This window comes from Melozone crissalis, unplaced genomic scaffold, assembly GCF_028551555.1.
Source record: "Melozone crissalis strain CALT ecotype California unplaced genomic scaffold, PUWL_Pcris_2 ptg000068l_1, whole genome shotgun sequence".
NCBI lineage: Eukaryota > Metazoa > Chordata > Aves > Passeriformes > Passerellidae > Melozone > Melozone crissalis.
The window spans coordinates 11,416,442-11,435,650 of record NW_026535846.1 but is presented as its reverse complement, the minus strand read 5'-3'; the positions used below and the strand labels follow the sequence as shown (position 1 = coordinate 11,435,650).

At 39.9% G+C, this 19,209-nt stretch overlaps 1 protein-coding gene across 2 annotated transcripts in view; it reads left to right on the top strand.

The window, feature by feature from the left end:
• The window catches only part of TMEM164 (transmembrane protein 164), a 31,292-nt gene that overhangs the window by 9,392 nt on the left and 2,691 nt on the right, over positions 1-19,209 (top strand). For both annotated transcript variants that reach the window (XM_054289614.1, XM_054289613.1), the window contains exons 3-5: positions 3,582-3,631; positions 5,165-5,231; positions 11,042-11,120. In XM_054289614.1, the coding sequence (XP_054145589.1) occupies positions 3,582-3,631; positions 5,165-5,231; positions 11,042-11,120 (196 nt within the window). The remainder of the gene's footprint in view (positions 1-3,581; positions 3,632-5,164; positions 5,232-11,041; positions 11,121-19,209) is intronic.

Sequence of the window (19,209 nt, the reverse complement as noted above, 5' to 3'; positions counted from 1 at the left end):
TTTCTATATTAATCTAGAAAAAAAGAATCAAACCCACTAATATCTCCAAATTAATGGGATAATTGCAGCACATATAATGCTTGACATGCCAGAAATGATTTGCAGCCCAGTCCTGCATTAGTTCAGACCAGCCCTGAGGTCAGTGCCCTAAGCTCCTGTCTCAAGGAAGGAATAATTAATTGGTGCTGTGCTGGACACTGCAGTCCCCAGATCTCCAACCCTGCTGATCCATTGTCTGTGGTGGTGTGACCTTTGTCTCTGGGCTTGTGCAAGGCAGGGCTGGCCATGTACTTCCTCATGCCAGAAACATTTCCCAAGGGGATGGATAATTGTACTTATAGTCTTGCAAAGTATAGTGACAGAATTTCTGATTTTTCATTTTCATCATCCTCAAGGTTGAAGTGAACTTCTGTGGATTAACCAGAGTTAGGAGATTCTCTGCAATTTGCTGCCTGAGAAGAGTTGTAGAATGTTCTGGTCCTCTGCTTCTTCAGCCATCCTGTCTCTCAGTATTGCCCCCATCTAGGACTTCTTATCTTTGTGTGTGGCATTCAGGAAATGCAATTTTGTACTTCCTCTTTCTCTTGCACCCATTAGCCTCAGTTTTTTACAGATATTAATCTCTGTGTGGAAAATGTTTTGTAACTTTTTTTTTTGAGCGTGGGAAGGAAAGGCAGTGGTCAGAACTATGTTCATAATTCAACCTATCAGACAATGTATATTTTGTAGTTAATTTTTCCCATCCAAAATAGCTAATTTTGTCTATTTTGGGCTAATTCTATTGTTCTTCTTTCATTTGTAAGGTGAAAATATAACAGGTGACTGAAGAAGGGGGGACATGAACTTGTTTCCTAGTGTTATCTAAATTGAGAGTTGAGTTATCCTGCCTTGGGCAAGGAGAACTTCCCTGTGCTTTACCATACCCACTGCCTGTGCCTGCTGGAGCCCTGCAGTGCCTCAAAACTCAGCAGGTCTGCAGGAGAGCAGAGGCTGGAGCTCTGCACAGCCCTGCTGCTGGTTTGACTCAGGGTTCTTTGCTGTGTGCAACAGAACTGTTCCCCCTGCAAGGCAAAGGACTGGATTTCTAATATGACACTGAAAAGTAGTGGGATTATGGGATCAGTGTGGGAACACTTGTGTTGGGGCTTATGGGCTTGTGTGCTGTGAACTGTGTATTTAAGACTGCTGATACTCTGAGCTGAGTAATGACACTTTTTATACAGATCTTTGAAAAATCAGATGCAAGTGTGCCCTTTAAAATTTCCCTTTAAGAAGTTGAGATTTGTTTATCATGGCAAGTATCTACTTATGTAGAGAGAAAGTGTTGATAATAAGCTGCTAAAGATGAAGCATTTGAAAATCTCTTCCATGATCCTAAACTTTTAGCATAAAAATTCTGGTAATGATTTCTCTGCTGCCATGAAAAATGGAAGCCAGGCTTGTTTTCTGAAAGATCCCTTTAAAAGAGGGATTTTCATGCTTAAAAAAGTTAAATATTTGGTTTCCCCCTTAACAGGGTCTGAAACTCTTTCTTTCAGTGGAGTTGAAGTAAAAATAATCAGCTGTGAATCGTGTTCTCTTTGCCTGTCTCCATGGCAGTGAAGTGAGTTAAATTGGGATGTCCATCTCAGTCCTTGTAACACTGCCATCCTTTGAAATGGGAGCTGTTTTAGTCCTCAGTGCTGGGATTCAGGCAGTGCTCAAACTCAGATTGTAGCTTCTGCTCTACCATGCAGTAGTTGGAGTACTCTGCAGGGTGTTAGAAAAAGAAGGGTCTAATGTCATTGAGACATATTTATAGTTTGTTTATTTTGTGCATGCAGAGAAGAAGATCAGTTTATAGGGTTGAGATTTTTTAATTTGTTTTTTTTTTTTTGGTTTTGTTCTTTTTTAAGATGTAGGAGATAAAAAGAAATTGAATTCTCCCTTGGAAGAGCAGAATTTGTTTCATGGAAATATTAACCATGCTTCAACATAAATCTCCTGTTGAATTTCTCAATTTAAGCAAATGATAAAGTAATCAAATTTAAAACTCCAGATGAACTGATGAGTCTCTGGATATCATATCTCTGTTTGCTAACACGCAACATGAAGAGTTTAAGAAGTTTGACTCTGCACACAGGTTGCATGTGAGAAAATACTTTTCACAGAAGAGCTGTACAAGATATTTATGGTCTCCAAAGAAGGGAAAATATAGTCCACAATTCAAGGAACTTTAGTTAGTAAACAAAGTTTATTACAAAATATGCAACAATGGAATAATGAAGCATAATAAGTGTTAGATACTTTTCCCAGAAGCTGTACTGGTCTTGCATGCAAGGTGATATACAGAGCTCTCATAAGATTTTTCTGGCATGTACTTTTTTCTTCTTTGTTTCCCTTAGCACAGGAAAACATCCATTAGTGATTCTAATCATGAACCTGTTGTGTTCTCTTCCTCCTTAACCTGCCCTAATGAGTTGAAATTGCTTGCTTTTTAAATGCAAGACTTCAGAGAAACTGATTGGATTTTAACAGCATTCACTGAGAAAATGTCTTGAGGATAGATTCCATTAAATTTAATTGCTGCCTCTCTTACTCTCACTTTGTTAGAGCGTTGTGTGACTTGGGAAAAACAATTTGAGTGTGTGCTGTGTTCTAAGCTGTTGTTGAGACTTGAATGGAAAATATCAGATGTCTGTCTATTGGGAACTTGACCTGCAAATAAAATATTTGGAATGTGTACATTGATTTGTGTAGTAATGACAGGAAGCCCCTTGTGTATGAAGGGGCTCAGTAGGATGATCCAGATTTGAACATTTCTTCTATTGCTGCAAGTGCATGGTCTGGTAGTGATTAATGTCAGTATCCATTGGAGGCCTCTTCCTAACCCTGCAATGCTTGAAAGAAACACATTTGGTGAATTGTCCAATCTGACATCACAAAGCAGACATACTCTCCAAGTGTTCTCACTCAGTTCAGTGATAATCTGTTTTGTTGGTTGTCAGTGAAATAAGGTATTGTGAGTTTATTTTAGGAACAGCAGTAAAAACTGAGATCCAGATTTTGCTGAAATACTGAAGAGTAAATTAGAGTTTCTTCTTTGCAGTAGTGGGCAACATAAAAAAAAAGAATTTTTATTACTGAATATTTATGTAGTAATCTCCTCATATCTAGAGCAAGACTTGTTTATATGAAGTTACTGTGTGAGGTTTTGGCACTGGTGAAGGGAAGGACAATGGTGATGTTGTAAATGCTGATATTTAGCACAGCAAGGACCTCAACTGATTGGTGATACAGTAATCTGGTTCATGAGAGACCTTTTATAATGCCAATAATAACTGGCTAGACTTTGACTGGTTTCATGGGCACTGTCAGAAGCTGAACCCTCAGTGCTGCTCCTACTGTTTAAATCTTTTTTTATTTAGGTATGGGAGACCTTTTGATTAGTTAGAGACTTTAAATCTTTTCCTGCTCTGCTGTAAAACACATCTTCTGGCAAGAAATTATTTGTGACATACAGAACTGAGCAGGAAAGATTTATAAAATGGATTCTAAAAGAGGTCACTGCCATTAATTTAAATTTGTTTCTAACATTTCAGATTTTTCTTCTTGCCTGTCCCCCATGTCGGACTGCAATGATTCTCTTCAGGTATTATCTCTTCCTTACTGTATTTCTGTCCACTTGTACAATGCATTTCAGAAGTTAATTTATAAAATATGAAGGCATATTGGCTGGATTGAAAAATGACATTTTGAAAAGGTCAGGGCTTAAATCAGGGTGTTGGGCCCCTTCTCCTTGCTTCTTGTGTGTTGGTGGGATTGACCTTGCTGATAAACAGGAATTAGCTCAGTAACAGTGGATTAATGCAGATTAATGTATGAGCTACTATAATTTGTGTCATTTTTACCATCCTCAGTAGAAATTGTAACTGGGCCTTGCTGGAAGCTGTGCAGGCAGTCTGGGTCTGATTTCAGAATTGTGGATAGGTAAAGTTAAATAGGCAAAGCAAATTCTCTCTGGCTTGGTTGGGTATTTCTCAGATCTGTGCAGTCTTTTCTAAAAGCCTGCCTGTTGTTACTAACTTCTGCAGCAGCAGAGCCCAGGGTGCAGCTGAGGGTGCAGCCAGGGTGTTGAGGGGAGGGTCAGGGATTTCCTGGGCACTGGTTCTTGGCACTGGCTGGAGCTGCCACCGTGGCATTAAACTCTGCTCTTCCTTGTCTTAGTCCAGGCAAAAATGGTGCTGGGGGAATGCCTTAGACAGTCCTCCTGCACCTTTTCCCTGCTGTTCCTTATTTCTGCAGGGATTATGCTGAACAAAGACTCTGCATTAGCATCTCTGTCCTGGAGAGTATGAAAAGTATGTTCCCTGTCCAGGAAGTATTTGCTAAAGACCAGTTGTAAAGCAAAGGCCACAATATTTGTTGTTTTTCAGAGTGGGTATATCTATTTTCTAACACCCTGACAGCATATAAATTATATTTGAAAATCTGTTTTAAAACTGTAGTACCTTTTCCTCCCTCAAGTTACTTTTAAATTCCTAGGAGTTTGAAAGACAGTGGTGGGAGACAGTTTATTCTTTAGTTTGTGTCTGATGTAAATAGACTGAAACAGTTCTGATACCAATTTTCTGTTCCTGTGATCCAACAGTAGTTCAGAAAAAAGATGGCTGAAAACCATAGAAATTATGGAGTATAATACTTTCCTGCATTATGCTTTGCTTAGGACTTGCTGTTGCATTTTGATAAATGTAATTATTTTATTTAAGGGACTTCTTTCAAATTCTTAACGCTTCTTTGAAGCTGTGCATGCACAGCATTAAAGAGGAGTAAAACCCTTTATCAGAGATGCTATATTAAGCTCTGCAAGACAAATGAACAGCAGAATTCCAACTATTTAGCAGCTTGCATCATGAACAGGATTATGGGCAGCCCAGGCTTTCTAGGAATCCAAAGCTCATTATAGAAAGCAGTCCTACTTTAGGAAATTCTTTAAGTGTGTATTTAAAGATAGAGTTTTGTCCAGTTTTATTGCATTTAACAATGACTTAATTAAAATTCAAGCCTAAATAATTTTTTAAGTGTCTTGCTCTTTTATTGAAGAGATACTACATAAAAGACATGAAAATATTATTATTTCATTTTATTTCCATGTGTGAAAATAATATCTCATCTCTTTTCTAAGGTTGCAGATGCATATGCTGAATGGGGCCCTCTTAGCATTGCTGTTTCCTGTGGTTAATACACGCCTGGTGAGTGTACTGTGGGTTTCCTTCTCCTTTTGATTCCTTTCTAAAAGGTTATCTTTGGAGAGATGTCAGATGTTTGCTTTGCTTGGCCTTTTAAAGTTCATTTTACCAGGCTGTAGACTCCTGGTCACTACAGTGGAGCCAAAATAGCAATCTTGGATTTTGGGATGTTTATAACATGGTATGAGAAGAGAGCACTGCTGTATTGAGTGCTAGCTCCATTCTAGCCACTAATGGAGGGAAAACTTGATGGCTTTGAAAGAGGCTTTCACAGGTTAGCCTTGTGGCCTGTGGTCAAAATTCCATTTCAGACATTTCAAGCTCTGTAAATGTAAGATTCCTCAGGCTGGAAAATGCCAAATGTTGTTGTTGGCTGTCATTCCCTCTCCCCCAAGATTAGGCACAGCAGATTTTTTTTTCACATACAAGTTTTCAAATCTGTTGTAAAACTTCAGTCTCCTGGACAAAAAAATTAGCCTGTTGGTGTTCCTAGTGAGATTCTTAAACCTATTGAGATTTAAAGGTAAAAAAAAGCTATTTTGAGTGTGAGTTGAATGAAGTAGTTTTGAGGATTATTTTAAGAGCTGTTCTCCATGCATATGTAGAGGGGGTGTATATGTATGTATGACTACATACTTCTAATTTTTTTCATATGATTTATCTGCAAAAATCTGTTGTTGCAGCTATTTTAATGTCTGTTTTAAGACAGATATGAGTACTTTAAATTTAAGCAAACTACATCCATAATAAAGGGTGAACTAATATTATTACCAAAATGGTTGTGGGCTTCAGACTCCATTTCAGATATTGTTGGTTGATCTCCACTTGCAAGTCTTGACTGTCTAAATAAGATGGAGTATAAACTTATGCTTATGTGCAGTTTGCAATTACATTTTATTAAAACTTGATACCATTGAAGAGGCAACAAATTAATAAAACAAATGTTCTTTTCCTGATAAGGAAAACTCTTATTTTATATTTAAAGCCATCTAGTTTTTAAGTATATATAATCTTAGGCATGACAAAATTGGTCTGGGTAACCTTTGAAAGAAAAGATGCTGAAGTATTTAATAAATTATCAGCTTGTATTTTCTCTGCCATTATCACAGATCTCATTTATATTAGGGCAGTGGTGATTAAACAAGAAAGATACAGACTACTTATAAAATTGTTCCTGTAATTTGGAACAGAGTAGCCAAAAGATACTGTCCAAAAGTAAATATTTTTGGAATAATTACAACTTAAGATATTTTTGGCCTAACTGCTGCTTGCCAGGCTTTTCACTTTTCCATGTTTCTTCTGGCACAGGATATGTGGGTGATGTTGTACAGCACTGCCTTGATCCAGACTCTCTCATGGCAGACACACATTCTGCTCCACAACTCTCACTGTGGTTTTAACACCAACATTGTCCTGAAACAGGAAATGTCTCCTAAAACCTACTGGGAATTAAAAAATCTCTTTTTCTAAGCTGGCTGCTCTGGTTTTTTAACACCTAAGTGAAAAACTTTTGATTCAGTCATTCAGAATGAGAGACAATCATTGCTTCAGCAGATGATGGATGTTTCAGTGGGTATCAGGATTTGGGTTGTGTTGATTTGTTCAAAGTAATTTCCAGAACACCTCTTACATTTTGTGGCAGAGTCTGTTAGGGTCATGTGTTTTTGCTAGCAATTACATTACTTAATGAAATGCAAATATATTTTTGGAAATATGCTTCACTGTTCAGTTATCCTGAAGTGGAACTTCTGGCAGAATTTAATGGTTTCCATTTTCTTCTAATGTATCTCTTAATTTTTTTTGTTGTTTTTTTAGAACCTCAGTAATTTCAAAATTCTTTTAAAATAGTAGTGTATTGCCAATGAAAATGGAGATTTGACATATTCACTGAAACTACATTAGGAAGTTTCTACCTTCTTTTATTTTAATCTTTCAGTCAGACTATGCTAAATAATGCAGTTAAAAATCTTGTTAGACTATAACAGGCACCTGGGATGCTGTTCAAAAAATGTAGCCTGAAAGATGAGGTCAGTCTATTCTGTTCTTTCCAAGAAAATATTTTCCTGCCTTGGCATGAGGTTGAGGTGCCAACAGTTAACAGACTTAGGCAACAGATGCACCCACTTGTATTTGTTTGGCACCCAAACATTGCAGTTATTTGCTACATTATTTGCCATGTACTGATGAAATTAAACTCTGTGCTTTGGGATAGACATTGGATAAAAAGATAAAACTGTTTCTTGTCCAGTCAGTGCTTTTGTGAGTTCTTCTTATCCCTTCAGAAATAAAGGAGAAGAAGATGCTGAGGGAATTGGTTTGTTAAGCTCCCAAAAGGGATCCAGCAAGGTTTAAGAGGATACACCAGAGTAGAAAGATTTCTTTTTACTCTGTATTTATGTTCTATGGCACACAGTGTAGGTCCTGATAACCTGGCTGTGCATGTAAATTCATCTGACTGCCACAAAGATTCAGACTGTTTGGACAGTAACTGGGTCTGCTGGAGCTTTCATGTTGTATTAATCAAATTTTAAAGAAAGGTCTTTCCACTGGCTTAAAAATGGGGATTTTTTTGCAAGCTGATGTCCTGAAAATGTTCATATAGATAAAGTAAAAAACAGGACATGTCCCAAAAATGTTGGATACTTGGGTATCAGCTCACATGGCTGAGATGGTGCACTTGTAATGTTTCCAGAAGCTGCTGTATTCTATTATTAGAACTATTTGGCCTGAGAGATCCACATTCTAAACCTGTGTTAGGAGTAGAATCATACTCTGAGCAGGACTTTGAGTATTTTCTGTGTATGCTCCAATCATTGGCTGCTGTATTGCTGCTGATTGTTAGAGAAATAATTCACTGCACTCAATAGTTGGCCTGTAATGGCTGTGCCTGCACAGCAGAATGGAATAGGTTTGGTAGCACATTGTCATCTCTAAACTGGCTTAATCTGATTGACACAGGGAAAACAACAGGAGCAGTGGGGGCTCTGAGAGATGGTGGCTGGTAGGTGATAAAGCCAAAGTTTGTGCACATTTGGGCACATGTACATGCTGTGTGCATTAAAATGGTATGAGTGTGTCATTTACTGATAATGTCTAAGAAGGTGGCTGGTACAGTACAGTTTGGTGTTTTTTAGGCTGTTCTGGGTGTCCTACAGGAAAGACCAGAATCTGAGAGTTGAGTCCCTTCTATTCTTTTTCTGCCACACTCTGCAGTCTTTGTAGAGAATGATGGAGGAGGTGCTCTTGCACAGTGCAGTGCTTGAGGCAGGGTATAAATAATTAACAGAGAGTGGAGTGCTATTGTCAGAAACCAGAGCAAAGTGTCAGCCTGTGAGCCTACTGAAAACCAGCTGCTGTGTCTGAATGTTTAATCTAAATCTGTATTATGTCCATACTCTCTTGGGGTGAACTCAAAATATCTGACTTCTGAGCTCCACTCAACTGCTGCCTTGAAGAGATTTTTCTAAAGCTGAATTCAGTGCATGGAAAGATCTCATTGTGCTCTTTGGGCAGTAGCTGGTTTAAGTTAGAACATGAAGTCTTACTTGTTTTCACAAAGAGATTCTTGAAATCCTTGATTGATGGGCGATCCCTTGTGCCTTGTCTTCATTTCCAGTTTCTCCTCACATGTGAGAGGTGCTTATGCTTTTATTGATAAAACTGTTTGTAGACAAGGCACAAGATGCAGGTGAGTTAGTTGCTCAGTGCTTGCTTTTTGTGTTTGTTGTAGCCTGGCTGTACAACTTGAGTGCTTGGTTGTACAGCAGCTCTGCAGCTCTACAGCAGGAAATGCACTTGCAGAATCAGCCAGGCTTCAGAACAAGCCGTCTTTTACAGTGGGAAAAAGATGTTTTGTTTTACACACAAAAAAATACTGTCAGCACTACTGCAGCATAACAACTGTTACTCTGTTCTCAGGAGTGTCCCAGCACAGTGTTTGTGTAACAGATCCTCACAACTCCACGGCTGTGGAAGCCCTTTTGACACCACAGATAAATGGAGAATGCTCCTTGGCAGGAGTGAGTGCCTCATGTTGTGGTGTTTATATCAGCAGCAATTGTTTCTGAAGTGGGAGAGGTACAGTTTTTTCTCCAGTTAGGATTTCTGCTTTAGCCCCATCTCAAACAATTTGAATTCCCTCACTTTGCTCTCTGTCTTGTTCAATGAAGGACAGTAGGAAAGGTTCAGATTTAGGAAACCTCACAATTTTCATTAAGTTCTTGCTTTTGCATAGTTACCTTGATTGTGTTTGTTTTGGTACAGAATACTTGGAATGAAATAACCCAACAGATTGTATGGGAGGGCTGGTTCAGCTTAGTCCCTGCAGGAGCTGGCTGAGCACCTTGGAGGGTGCCATCAGGACACAAACAGTGTCCAGTGGGTGAATGCCAGGACTAGCAAAATCCAGTTGTTGGTTTTAGAATCTTCTATGTTCAAAATAAGATACAAGAACTGTAGGTGAATTTAAAAGATTTACCAACTGTTGGTAAATAACTGTGTTATTTACCAACTGTTTGACTACTGGTTAGCAAGAAAATCAAACTCTCTTTCAACCTCTCTTCTGTTGATGTAGAAATTTCTGTAATGTTTCAGTTTCAAGGCTGTGACTTCAGTGTCTCAGAAGAGTCACAGAAAAGGAAGGCTTTTCTCCCCACTCCCTGCTTCCCAACACACAAGCCACAGTGGTAGGTCCCGTGTCTGAATTCTTCTGGCTGGACAATGACAGAATGAGTCTGCATTTGAACCAAGGTTTTTCATTATTCCCATGAGATTTCATACTTGTGGTATTGTCCAATTTTCAATTTAGAAAAATAACACAACAGTGTGGCTTTTCAGCACTGTAAGTCAGATGCAGTAAAAAGCTGAATTCTGAATTTTTGAGTGTTTTCTACTACTCTTCAGTTCTGTTCAGTTTTAAATGTGCTGCTTTAGTGTAATAAATAGATATAGGCTAAGGTACTTATAGATGGGAGTAACTTTCAAATACAGTGCATCCCCTTTTCTAAGTGATAAAGAGCTAGAAATAGTTGGGTCTGGATTAGGAGGCTCAAACACTGAGATATGGTTGAAGTTATTTTTAGTATTATTTTAGGCGTCTGACTTCTTAGAAGAGAAGTTGCACTCATTCAAATAAACACACAAATTACTAATTGTAATTTCCCAAAAGTTGGCAGCAGGTGAGAAATACCTGATTCACTATTAACTGGTAACTTGCTTAAACATAATTTGCAGCTTGTCTTTAAAACCAATAAATGACTGGTCATTTTATATTTTAATTTATATTTGGTCAAGCTTAGCAGTTCCGTACATGCATGCAGGTTGCTTTAAATCAAGTCTTTTGATTTTTTTGCACAGGCCTCTTACATTACTTTTATATATATATACATACTTTTATATATAAAAGACCTCATTTATGGAATTCTCTCACAAGGTGGCAAGTATCTTCTCTTTCTAAAAATACTTCTATGCTGTGGGGGTGTGCATAATTTCTGATTTAATTGTTTAAGTGGTTTGCATTGTTATTGGTAATTCATGCTAGCAAAGAAAGGGGAAGAGCAACCTTATGTTACTCCTCCTTTGTTGTGCTTCTGGCTAATTTTGGGAATTACCTACTGGAAGTGCTGTATTTGTGTTAAGGGGGATGGAATGGGTACAGTCAGCTGCACTTTCATGGCACTGACCATTAATGTTTGTTATTATACATAGGTGATAACTGAACTGAAAGCATTGTCATGGGTTGGAAAGAGAATTGTTCCTTGGAACTTGGTTGTTAATGATGAAAAATACTTACAAGTATTTTCCTTATTCCACAGCTTCCATTTGAAACAGAGATTTATTACATCCAGCATGTGATGCTCTATGTTGTGCCCATCTATCTGCTGCACAAAGGAGGTAGGTAGGCATTTACTCCCCATGGATTGAACTGGTCCTAGGGAATGAGAACACTGTGCTTACTGCATAACAACAGTTTTATTCTTACACTTTTTAAACCAATTTTCTCTGTTTTTAATTTATAGTTCCTGATGTTCTAGTGTTCTAATGTTGGAGTTTTAACCCAGGTAATGGGTTGTGTCAGGCACGAAACAAAAAATTTTAAAAATGGTCTTTTCTTTTGCCTGAAGGAGTATTTAGAATGTATTTGTACAATGTGCATTGTCTTCTTGAGCAGCATCTCTGCCATCTTGCAATATTCTCAGTTGTTGGTGGGATGTATTTGTAAGATTTTTGCCTTCTTGGATGTCTCTTGAAAATTACTGAACTCCAAATAAGCTAAAAAAATTAGTTGTCTAGTTAGATAAATCTCAGAAATTCTGAAGCTCCAGTGGAATGTAGTGACATGTATCACTGAAATGAACTAGATTGCTTATCTCTTCTAACAATATTGCTGTCTTGCATTCACTTATGCCATAACAGCTCAGTAAGTCTGGGAATCCTAAATTGTTTCCCTGGCCAGTGATTTTTCCAGATTTTTTTTTTTTGTGGATCCTCCAAGGGCATGCACTGTACATTCAGCTGGTGTGGTGCTCTGCCCCCCTCTAGTGCTGACATGCCTCTAGCTGCATTTTCTAGCAGAGCTGGATTGTTCCATCCAGGACATAAAATACGATCATTTGTGATCCACATGTTCAGTAGCCTTTAATGAAAGCCCTGGGGATGTGATGTCAAGCAATGGGATGCAGTCAGGCTCTTCCTTCCTGCTGAATCCATTGTGTTTTATACCAGTGGTCACTTACAATCCTTCACCCTATTTCACTGTAACCTTTGTGTTGCAGTGACCTGATTGCACTGTCACCTACTGAGTGAAATTAAGAAAAATTATTCAAAGGAAAAGTGAAGTCTTGTACTTAAAAAGATGATTCTGTTTCTTTTTTTTATCAGGGAAATATACCAGCCATGTTTTAATTTTAATCCACCCTTGACAGGCTAAAATTCTGGCAAATAATGCCAAAGTACAGGGTAGTTGTAGGAGTTACACAAACTCATAATCTTTGCAGGAGGAGCAAAGGGGCAGAAAACGTCAGCAGTCATGCAGTGAACTGTAGGTAGTGACAAAGCTCTTATGATGTCAATAAATCACTTGGTGGCCTTGGAGTTCCCATCTAAGGTCACTTTAAGACAGTCCTTTGCTTTGAAAAGGCTTGGCCTTGGATGATGCTCGATGTGTTCTTTTAAGAACACTTTTGGTGGTTTGGCTTTTTGTTTGTTTTGCAGTAGAGGTTCTCAGGGTTCTTCAGGACCTGGGACTGACAAGAACTGGATTTGCAGTGTGAAGGGTTTGATGTTGGACACTCGTCACCCTGGCTCAGTATTCTGAAGCCCTGCACTGTGTTTATGTACAGGTATTTGCTGCCATCTAACGTTCACGTGATGGCAGTGGAATTGCTGAAAGAACTTTGTTGGCTGAAGCTGTCAATTGAGATTGCTCTGGGTGTTTAACTAAAAACTGCTCCATTTCTTATCCGCTTGGCTCCTCATCACCTGACTGGCTGTAATTAACAAAACACCCATGAACTCCTGCCACAGGTGACATAATGGATCATTTTTGGTGGAAAAATTATGTAGCCTAAAATATTTGTTAATGTTATTTCTGTAATTTCACTAGCACCTCTGTTTAAGTACCTTCTGAGTAGGTCACACAGGCCTTTGTCATGAGTTCTGTATCTTGTGAAAATTGCTTTTTCATCACTGACATTGATCAGCATGAAGCTTGATTTCAGTATTGTAAATAGAAATTTCCATCAGTGAATCTGTAGATTATGATTGAGAGAAGTAATCGAAGGGTGGAAAATTGAAAAAAATGAAAAGGAACGGATTGTATTTGGAAAAATATACTACTTCAGTTTTATTGGGAATCTGACTAAATTATTGGTGACCTTAATAGGACCCAAATGTTTCTCAAAGATAGGGTGAGCAGAACACCTGAAGCAGAGTGGATTTCAGGCTCAGGCTGTAGAGAACTGCACCCTCAAGTTTGCTTGTAATACTCTAATCAGGTATTGCACCAGCCATGCACACACATCCAGCTGCCTGCTGAAGTGTTTCCTCTTTGAAAGGAAACTGGTGACAGTAAGCAAGGGCTGTAGTAATTTATTTTCTGTCTTTTCCTGCTACTTATTACAGTGGTGCAGACTGGTCATGCTGCACTGGCAACCTTCATGTCCTTCCTGACCTTGTAAGAGGGGGGCTTTGCCACACTCAGCAGCACGTGGATGAGAGAGGAGTTTGGAGCTCAGCATTCAGTGTTGCACAGGGAACTCACTGGAGCTCAAGGACATGGATCCTTTTTGGGGATTAAAAACTCCTCTTCCCTCTCATTCCTCTCTGTACTGAGTGAATATAAATTTCCATACTTCCCCTTCTTAATGTATTTTCTTCCTAAGTGCATATATGCATGTATACATAGCATGCATGCCAGGCTAGACAAATGAAATGCTTTTACACCATGGCTCATCTTTCTTGGCAGCACTAAGAGGCTCTCATGCAAAATAGATGTAGTGTGGATGTAACAAGCCAGCACACAAGATTCCTACCCCAAGTCAGTTCTTACATGAAGTGTATCTGCAGTTGGCACTTGTATTTTACTGGATGAATCTCACTTTGTGTCACCTGCCTCCCAAAATTGCAGCATGCATCTGAGCGAGACACAGCATTCCAGAAACTGCTGGAGCATTTGAACCAGACCTGGCAGGTCACTGTTTTCTCTTGTCCTTAAGAAGTGAGACTCTGAGAGACCTTCAGTGGGGTCAGGACTGCTAAGTTCTTAAACTGTGTATTCTTAAGATAACAGAAAAGAAATCTAGCTTGCACTACTTCAGGTTTAGAGACTGATGATGATGGGTCTTGTTTCTGACTCTCTTAAGCTTGTTTGGTTAGGTTCTGCAATGGATTTGACAAGGTCAGGTGTGCACCTTATTTCAGAACATCAAATCATATTGAAAGTTAATCAAGGCGGAATTGTTATTTCCTTAGTGCAGTGATCAAACGATATCCTAAATTACATTATTCCACATCAGACTGAAATAAGAGTGAATTTGTAGCAGCTCCCTAGAGCTCAGGAGATAATCTGCCCTGTGTTTTGATATCTCCAGTGTTATTTATTTGAGTTAATAAACTGCAGTAGGTAGAAGATGCTGTTGCTGATGAGGTGTTTGGGATTCTGTGGCTGCAGGGAGTGATACTGAGAGTCTGTCGGGCAGGGGGTCTGTCGGGCCTGTCTGTCTGTCCGGCAGCTGGGGGCCTGTCTGTCCTGCAGGGCCGGTCTGTCTGTCCTGCAGGTCTGTCGGGCCTGTCTGTCCGGCAGCTGGGGGCCTGTCTGTCCTGCAGGGCCGGTCTGTCTGTCCTGCAGGCCTGTCCTGCAGCTGCGGGCCGGTCTGTCGGGCCTGTCCGGCAGCTGCGGGCGGGCCCGGCGCTGGTGTCGGGGGGCTGCGCTGCGCAGCACGGCCGGCAGGCGGCGCTGTGCCCGGCGCCGTGAGGGAGCTCCCGGTGCGGGCTCAGGAAATGCCCTCGCTGAGGCGAGCCGGGCCCGGCTGGGCCGTGATGGCCTTGTGAGGGCCTGGCAGCCCTGTGCGCAGCCCCCGTGTGTCTGAAGGGCCGATTTGGCGCTAAATAAATGAGTTGTGTGCTGGCAATAGGAGCAGAATTTTCTTCTCAGGCAAGTGGTGTATATAAGCAGAGAAGAGCCGGTGTCTGACTGAAGTCCCAAAGCCCTTTCCTTTGTTGGTCTGTTCTCAGAGGTGGCACCAGAAGAGAAGCTCTGTGGCATTGTCACACAGTCAGTTGAAGCTGTTGATTTTATTTTCCTTTTCTCCCTTCTCACGGAGGATGCCCCTGCTGTGCTCGGCAGCCGGGCAGAGCAGTCAGCGCCGGCGGCTCCCTCAGAGCCCGGAGCGCTCCTGACCTCAGCACGGCCTGGGCTTGGCAGATGCAGCACACAGATACCAAGTACACATGAAAGGATCATTTTCCCTTTGGTTGTAAATTAAGAAAGTGCAATTAAAACACTCAAGTTGTGTTTTCCATTGGCTGTTAGGACCATATTTAAAGACCTTTTTTTTAGCTGTTGCACCCTCTGTCAGCCACTTTCCCACTTTGTGGCACTTCCCTGCCTTTAGCTAATTCTTTCCTTAGCTTTCTAAAGGAGTTATCCAGCAGGCTTTATTATATACCTTTAGTAGTAATCCAGGAGAAATATCACTTCATATTTTGATATACTAAGGGCCGTCGTAAATCTAGTCCATCTTGATCTTTATTGAAATACTTGATAATGTGTGATACAGCTGTTTTGCTAAAACTGAATTACTTAGAGGCCTATAGACTCTTGCATGTTATTTCCCTACTCTGCTTCTGCAATTCCATGTTCTATTGCAGATTTCTCTACCTGCTGAATGCCCTGTATTAGGCATAAATGTGTGGTTTGCTGTTGAGCTGTGCTTGTGCCGTGGCACCTTGTGTGCTGTTACTCTGGCTGCAGCCTCTCCTGTAGCTTGAATATTCGAGAATAATCTTGTTTGATGATTTAAGAGAGATGAAGAGGAAGAGGAGGAGATGTGTCCCTGTCCTGAGACCCTCTGAGCTTTATGCACTGGGCAGTTACAGTTAGTTTGAAAAATGAAATATCTCTCCAGGAGATGGAGAAATTCAGAAGGGCAGGTGCCAGTATCTGGAAGAACTGTTACTATATGAAGGTAGAGGAAGAGTTACTGCTGCTGCTCTAGGGAATATAAAAAATGATTCCTGAGAGAAGCAGGTACTGGAAGAGCTCTGTCTGAGCTGGTTCTGATGAAAGTAGCTGGCACTGAGGGGAAACAGAAACCTCCTGGCATAAGGCACTAGTTTGAAACCTACACATGGAGTCAGAACAGCTGTAGGGGAAACATGGATTTCAGGATCAACCTCTTGAAAACATTTTTTTTCCTGTTTTCCCCTGGAAAGGAAGTTTTATCTCCAGGCTAGCTCAATAGGCCACTCAACTGGAATTAACCCTCTGATCAAGGGAAATAAAAGGAAACTAAATTTGCCCACACATTTTTGTAAGCTTGAAAATGAAAGAATTGTAATAGTTGCTCTGAGTTTTGGATTAAGCAGGTCTACTTATAATTGTAAGACAACTGAAAGAGAGTGTGCAGCACTGGAAAACTCATAAAGCTCCATCAAATGTAGTGGGAATGAAAGCAAGACATTAAAGAGATTATTTTAAACCCTACTAAATTAAAAATTGGTACTATATTTAGATTCTAATTCTCTAATTCAAACAGAGGAGTAATTTTCTCCTGCATTATGTTTTCACAGAAACACAAAAGGAGTATTGCTTTCTATTAAGTTGGGTTCAAATTTTCAGAAGCCTGGGTATTGAGAATTTTAAATGAAAATAATAGTTCATAAGAACATTTGAACAAGCACATTGTGGGGAGGGAACAGTGTAAAAATGCCATCTCTTTGCTGATCTTCAGTTTTTTAAAGCCATGCTTCCATTTCCTAGATGGCAAAATGATCAATTTGGCATATTCAATGTCAACAAAGTCTTGTTTAGAAGCAGATGAAGAACCCAAAACTCTGTTCAGTCTATATGGGATCCTTCATATCAGTGCTACTGAAGTAATGGAGTGTGATTTAAACTGATTTAAATTTCAACACAGCAGCAAACATGCAGCCTACCTGGATGGCCCCAGCTGGGAATGGTCTCAGCTGTCTGGGGAATGAGTGTTTTTGAGAATGAGATCAGGGCCAGACTGGCACTTGGACTGCATTTCTGTAAGTGCTTCATGTATAAGAACTGCCCATGATCCTTCATAAACAGAGAGAAACTCTCTGCTCCCACCCATTGAAATTGATTTCCTATGCAAGCAGCAAGTAGCTTTTGCCAAAGCCAACAGAGGCCCTTCAAACAGCCACTCAGCTGGCTCTCAATTTTCCTGTTTGTGTTTTTCTTTTAACAGACTGTACTATGGAAAACAGACCACACTGCTCCATTAAACAGCAATCCACTGAATAGCAGGGCTGTAGAGTAATAAAATCTATAGTGGGTATTTATATAATGAGAAATGTACAGAAAATATCCCAGGTATGAATTTAAAATTAGTTTTCCAAAGCACACTGTGGAATCTAGAGTGCTCCAAAATGTTTTTGTGTGGAGGTCAGTGTTTTCTTTTTGTCCTTTGATGTCCAAATAGTGCCACTGCTGAAAATCACACCATTATTTTCAGGATTCCAAAGTTTAATAAGGAGGGATATTTTTAGTAGGAAGCAAGACCAAAAATCTGTCGAGAGCAAAAGTTGCTGATGTATTTTTTTTTTAATTTTGCAACAGAGCAAGGATGTAGCAGAGGGAAATTCCTTGCTGGGGGAACCTGAACAGCTCTGCTAAGGGACCTCTGAAATCCCATTCCCTGATTAGACTGGAAGCCTGGGTTCAAAGCCAAATTGTGCCATGGATCTGTGTTGTCATCTTGTGAAATTTCCTTAGTCTTCTAATGACTGCTGTCTCCCTCCAGTCTCATTTTATAGCTGGGGTCACTTGTCTGTATTGGCATTTATCCCCTACCTGCCCTGTAAGTCACCTGGATGTGGAGGTGTCTGTATTTTAGCTTTCCTGGGTGCTCACCCCTTTCGACTCACCAGGCTTTGTCAAATACTTTTGAAATAACACAGGCAACTGCCAACAGAAACCTAATTTGGTTTAGCAGTGCTCAGCCAGTTCCCAGGAGCTGCTTTGATACCTTATTTAAATTTCATGTTGTGTTTTGTATCTAGGTTAAACATGCACCTAAAACTGCAAGGACAATATAAATAAATTTTGCAAGTCAAGCAGTGTTTTCCTTACAGCAGAGGAGGGAGTACAAAGAGTTTCTCTAAAGCTTGACCAGGTCACCTAAAGTTGGTGCAGCCAAAAATAGAGCCATGATCTCCTGCACTCTGACACCAAGGCTCATTCCTCCTGCTCCTCTTCTCTCTGTAATGAAAAACCATATTCAAGGTGGTGTCACCTGTCTGATGTTTTCAGGCCATGGAGTTCAATGAATATCATTGCTGTCTAAGTCAAGACTTCTGTACTGTTTCCTAAAGAGGATGCCAGCTCCGCTCACACTTGCAAGTGCATCCCAAGAATTACTGTTGGGAATTTTTTCCCTTTACCTGCAGAACTCAAAGTGATTCCTGTAGAATTCTCTTTTCCCTTTGGTTTTACTTGCTGTTCATGCACTTCTGGCCTTCACCTTCCCACTGTCTAAGCCTTCCAAGCTGCCCTGTGCTTTCCAAGTAGCTCCTGTGCCCAAATGTGTCATGGACTCCCCGAGTGTTCTTGGGAGTGGATGTGCAGTTTTAGACAACAGCTTGTAGGTGGTTTTGAATCTGTAGCACTCACAAAATGCGATTTAATTGAACTTATTTCAGGTAGCTAATGCAAAATCAATTTGAACTGGCATGATGGGTACAAATTATGGAAGGAAACTATACAGAAAATAATTTTGAAAGGGCCACAGAGCTTGAGGAAGCATTGCTCTAGAGACCTTAAACCTGAGCTGGGATCCAGCATTAAACAGTGATGTGGTCACAGCAGTTACTTGTATTTATCTCCACAGGGTGATGGAGATAAATATTATGGAGATATATATAATATATATTATATATATAATGGATATATAAAAAATATATAATATTTTATATTATATAAAATAGTGTATAATGTATTTTGTATAATGTAACTATAATGTATATTATATGTGATATAAAAATATATTATTATAATAATTATACTATACCTCCATCAATATAAATATGATAGAGATAAATGAAGATTTCCTAGCAGCTGTGGTCTGGTGGGTGCTGTGGTAGCTGCTCTGCATGTGGAGTTATTTAAGTTCCCAGTAGCCTGGTGCAGTGCATGCTGAAGGGTTTCATTGCTTCCTGGTGATTACTGAGTGTGCTGGCCAGCCAAGGCCAGTACCAATATTGCAGTCTGTGCTCTAAGCTGTCCTTTGAGTAC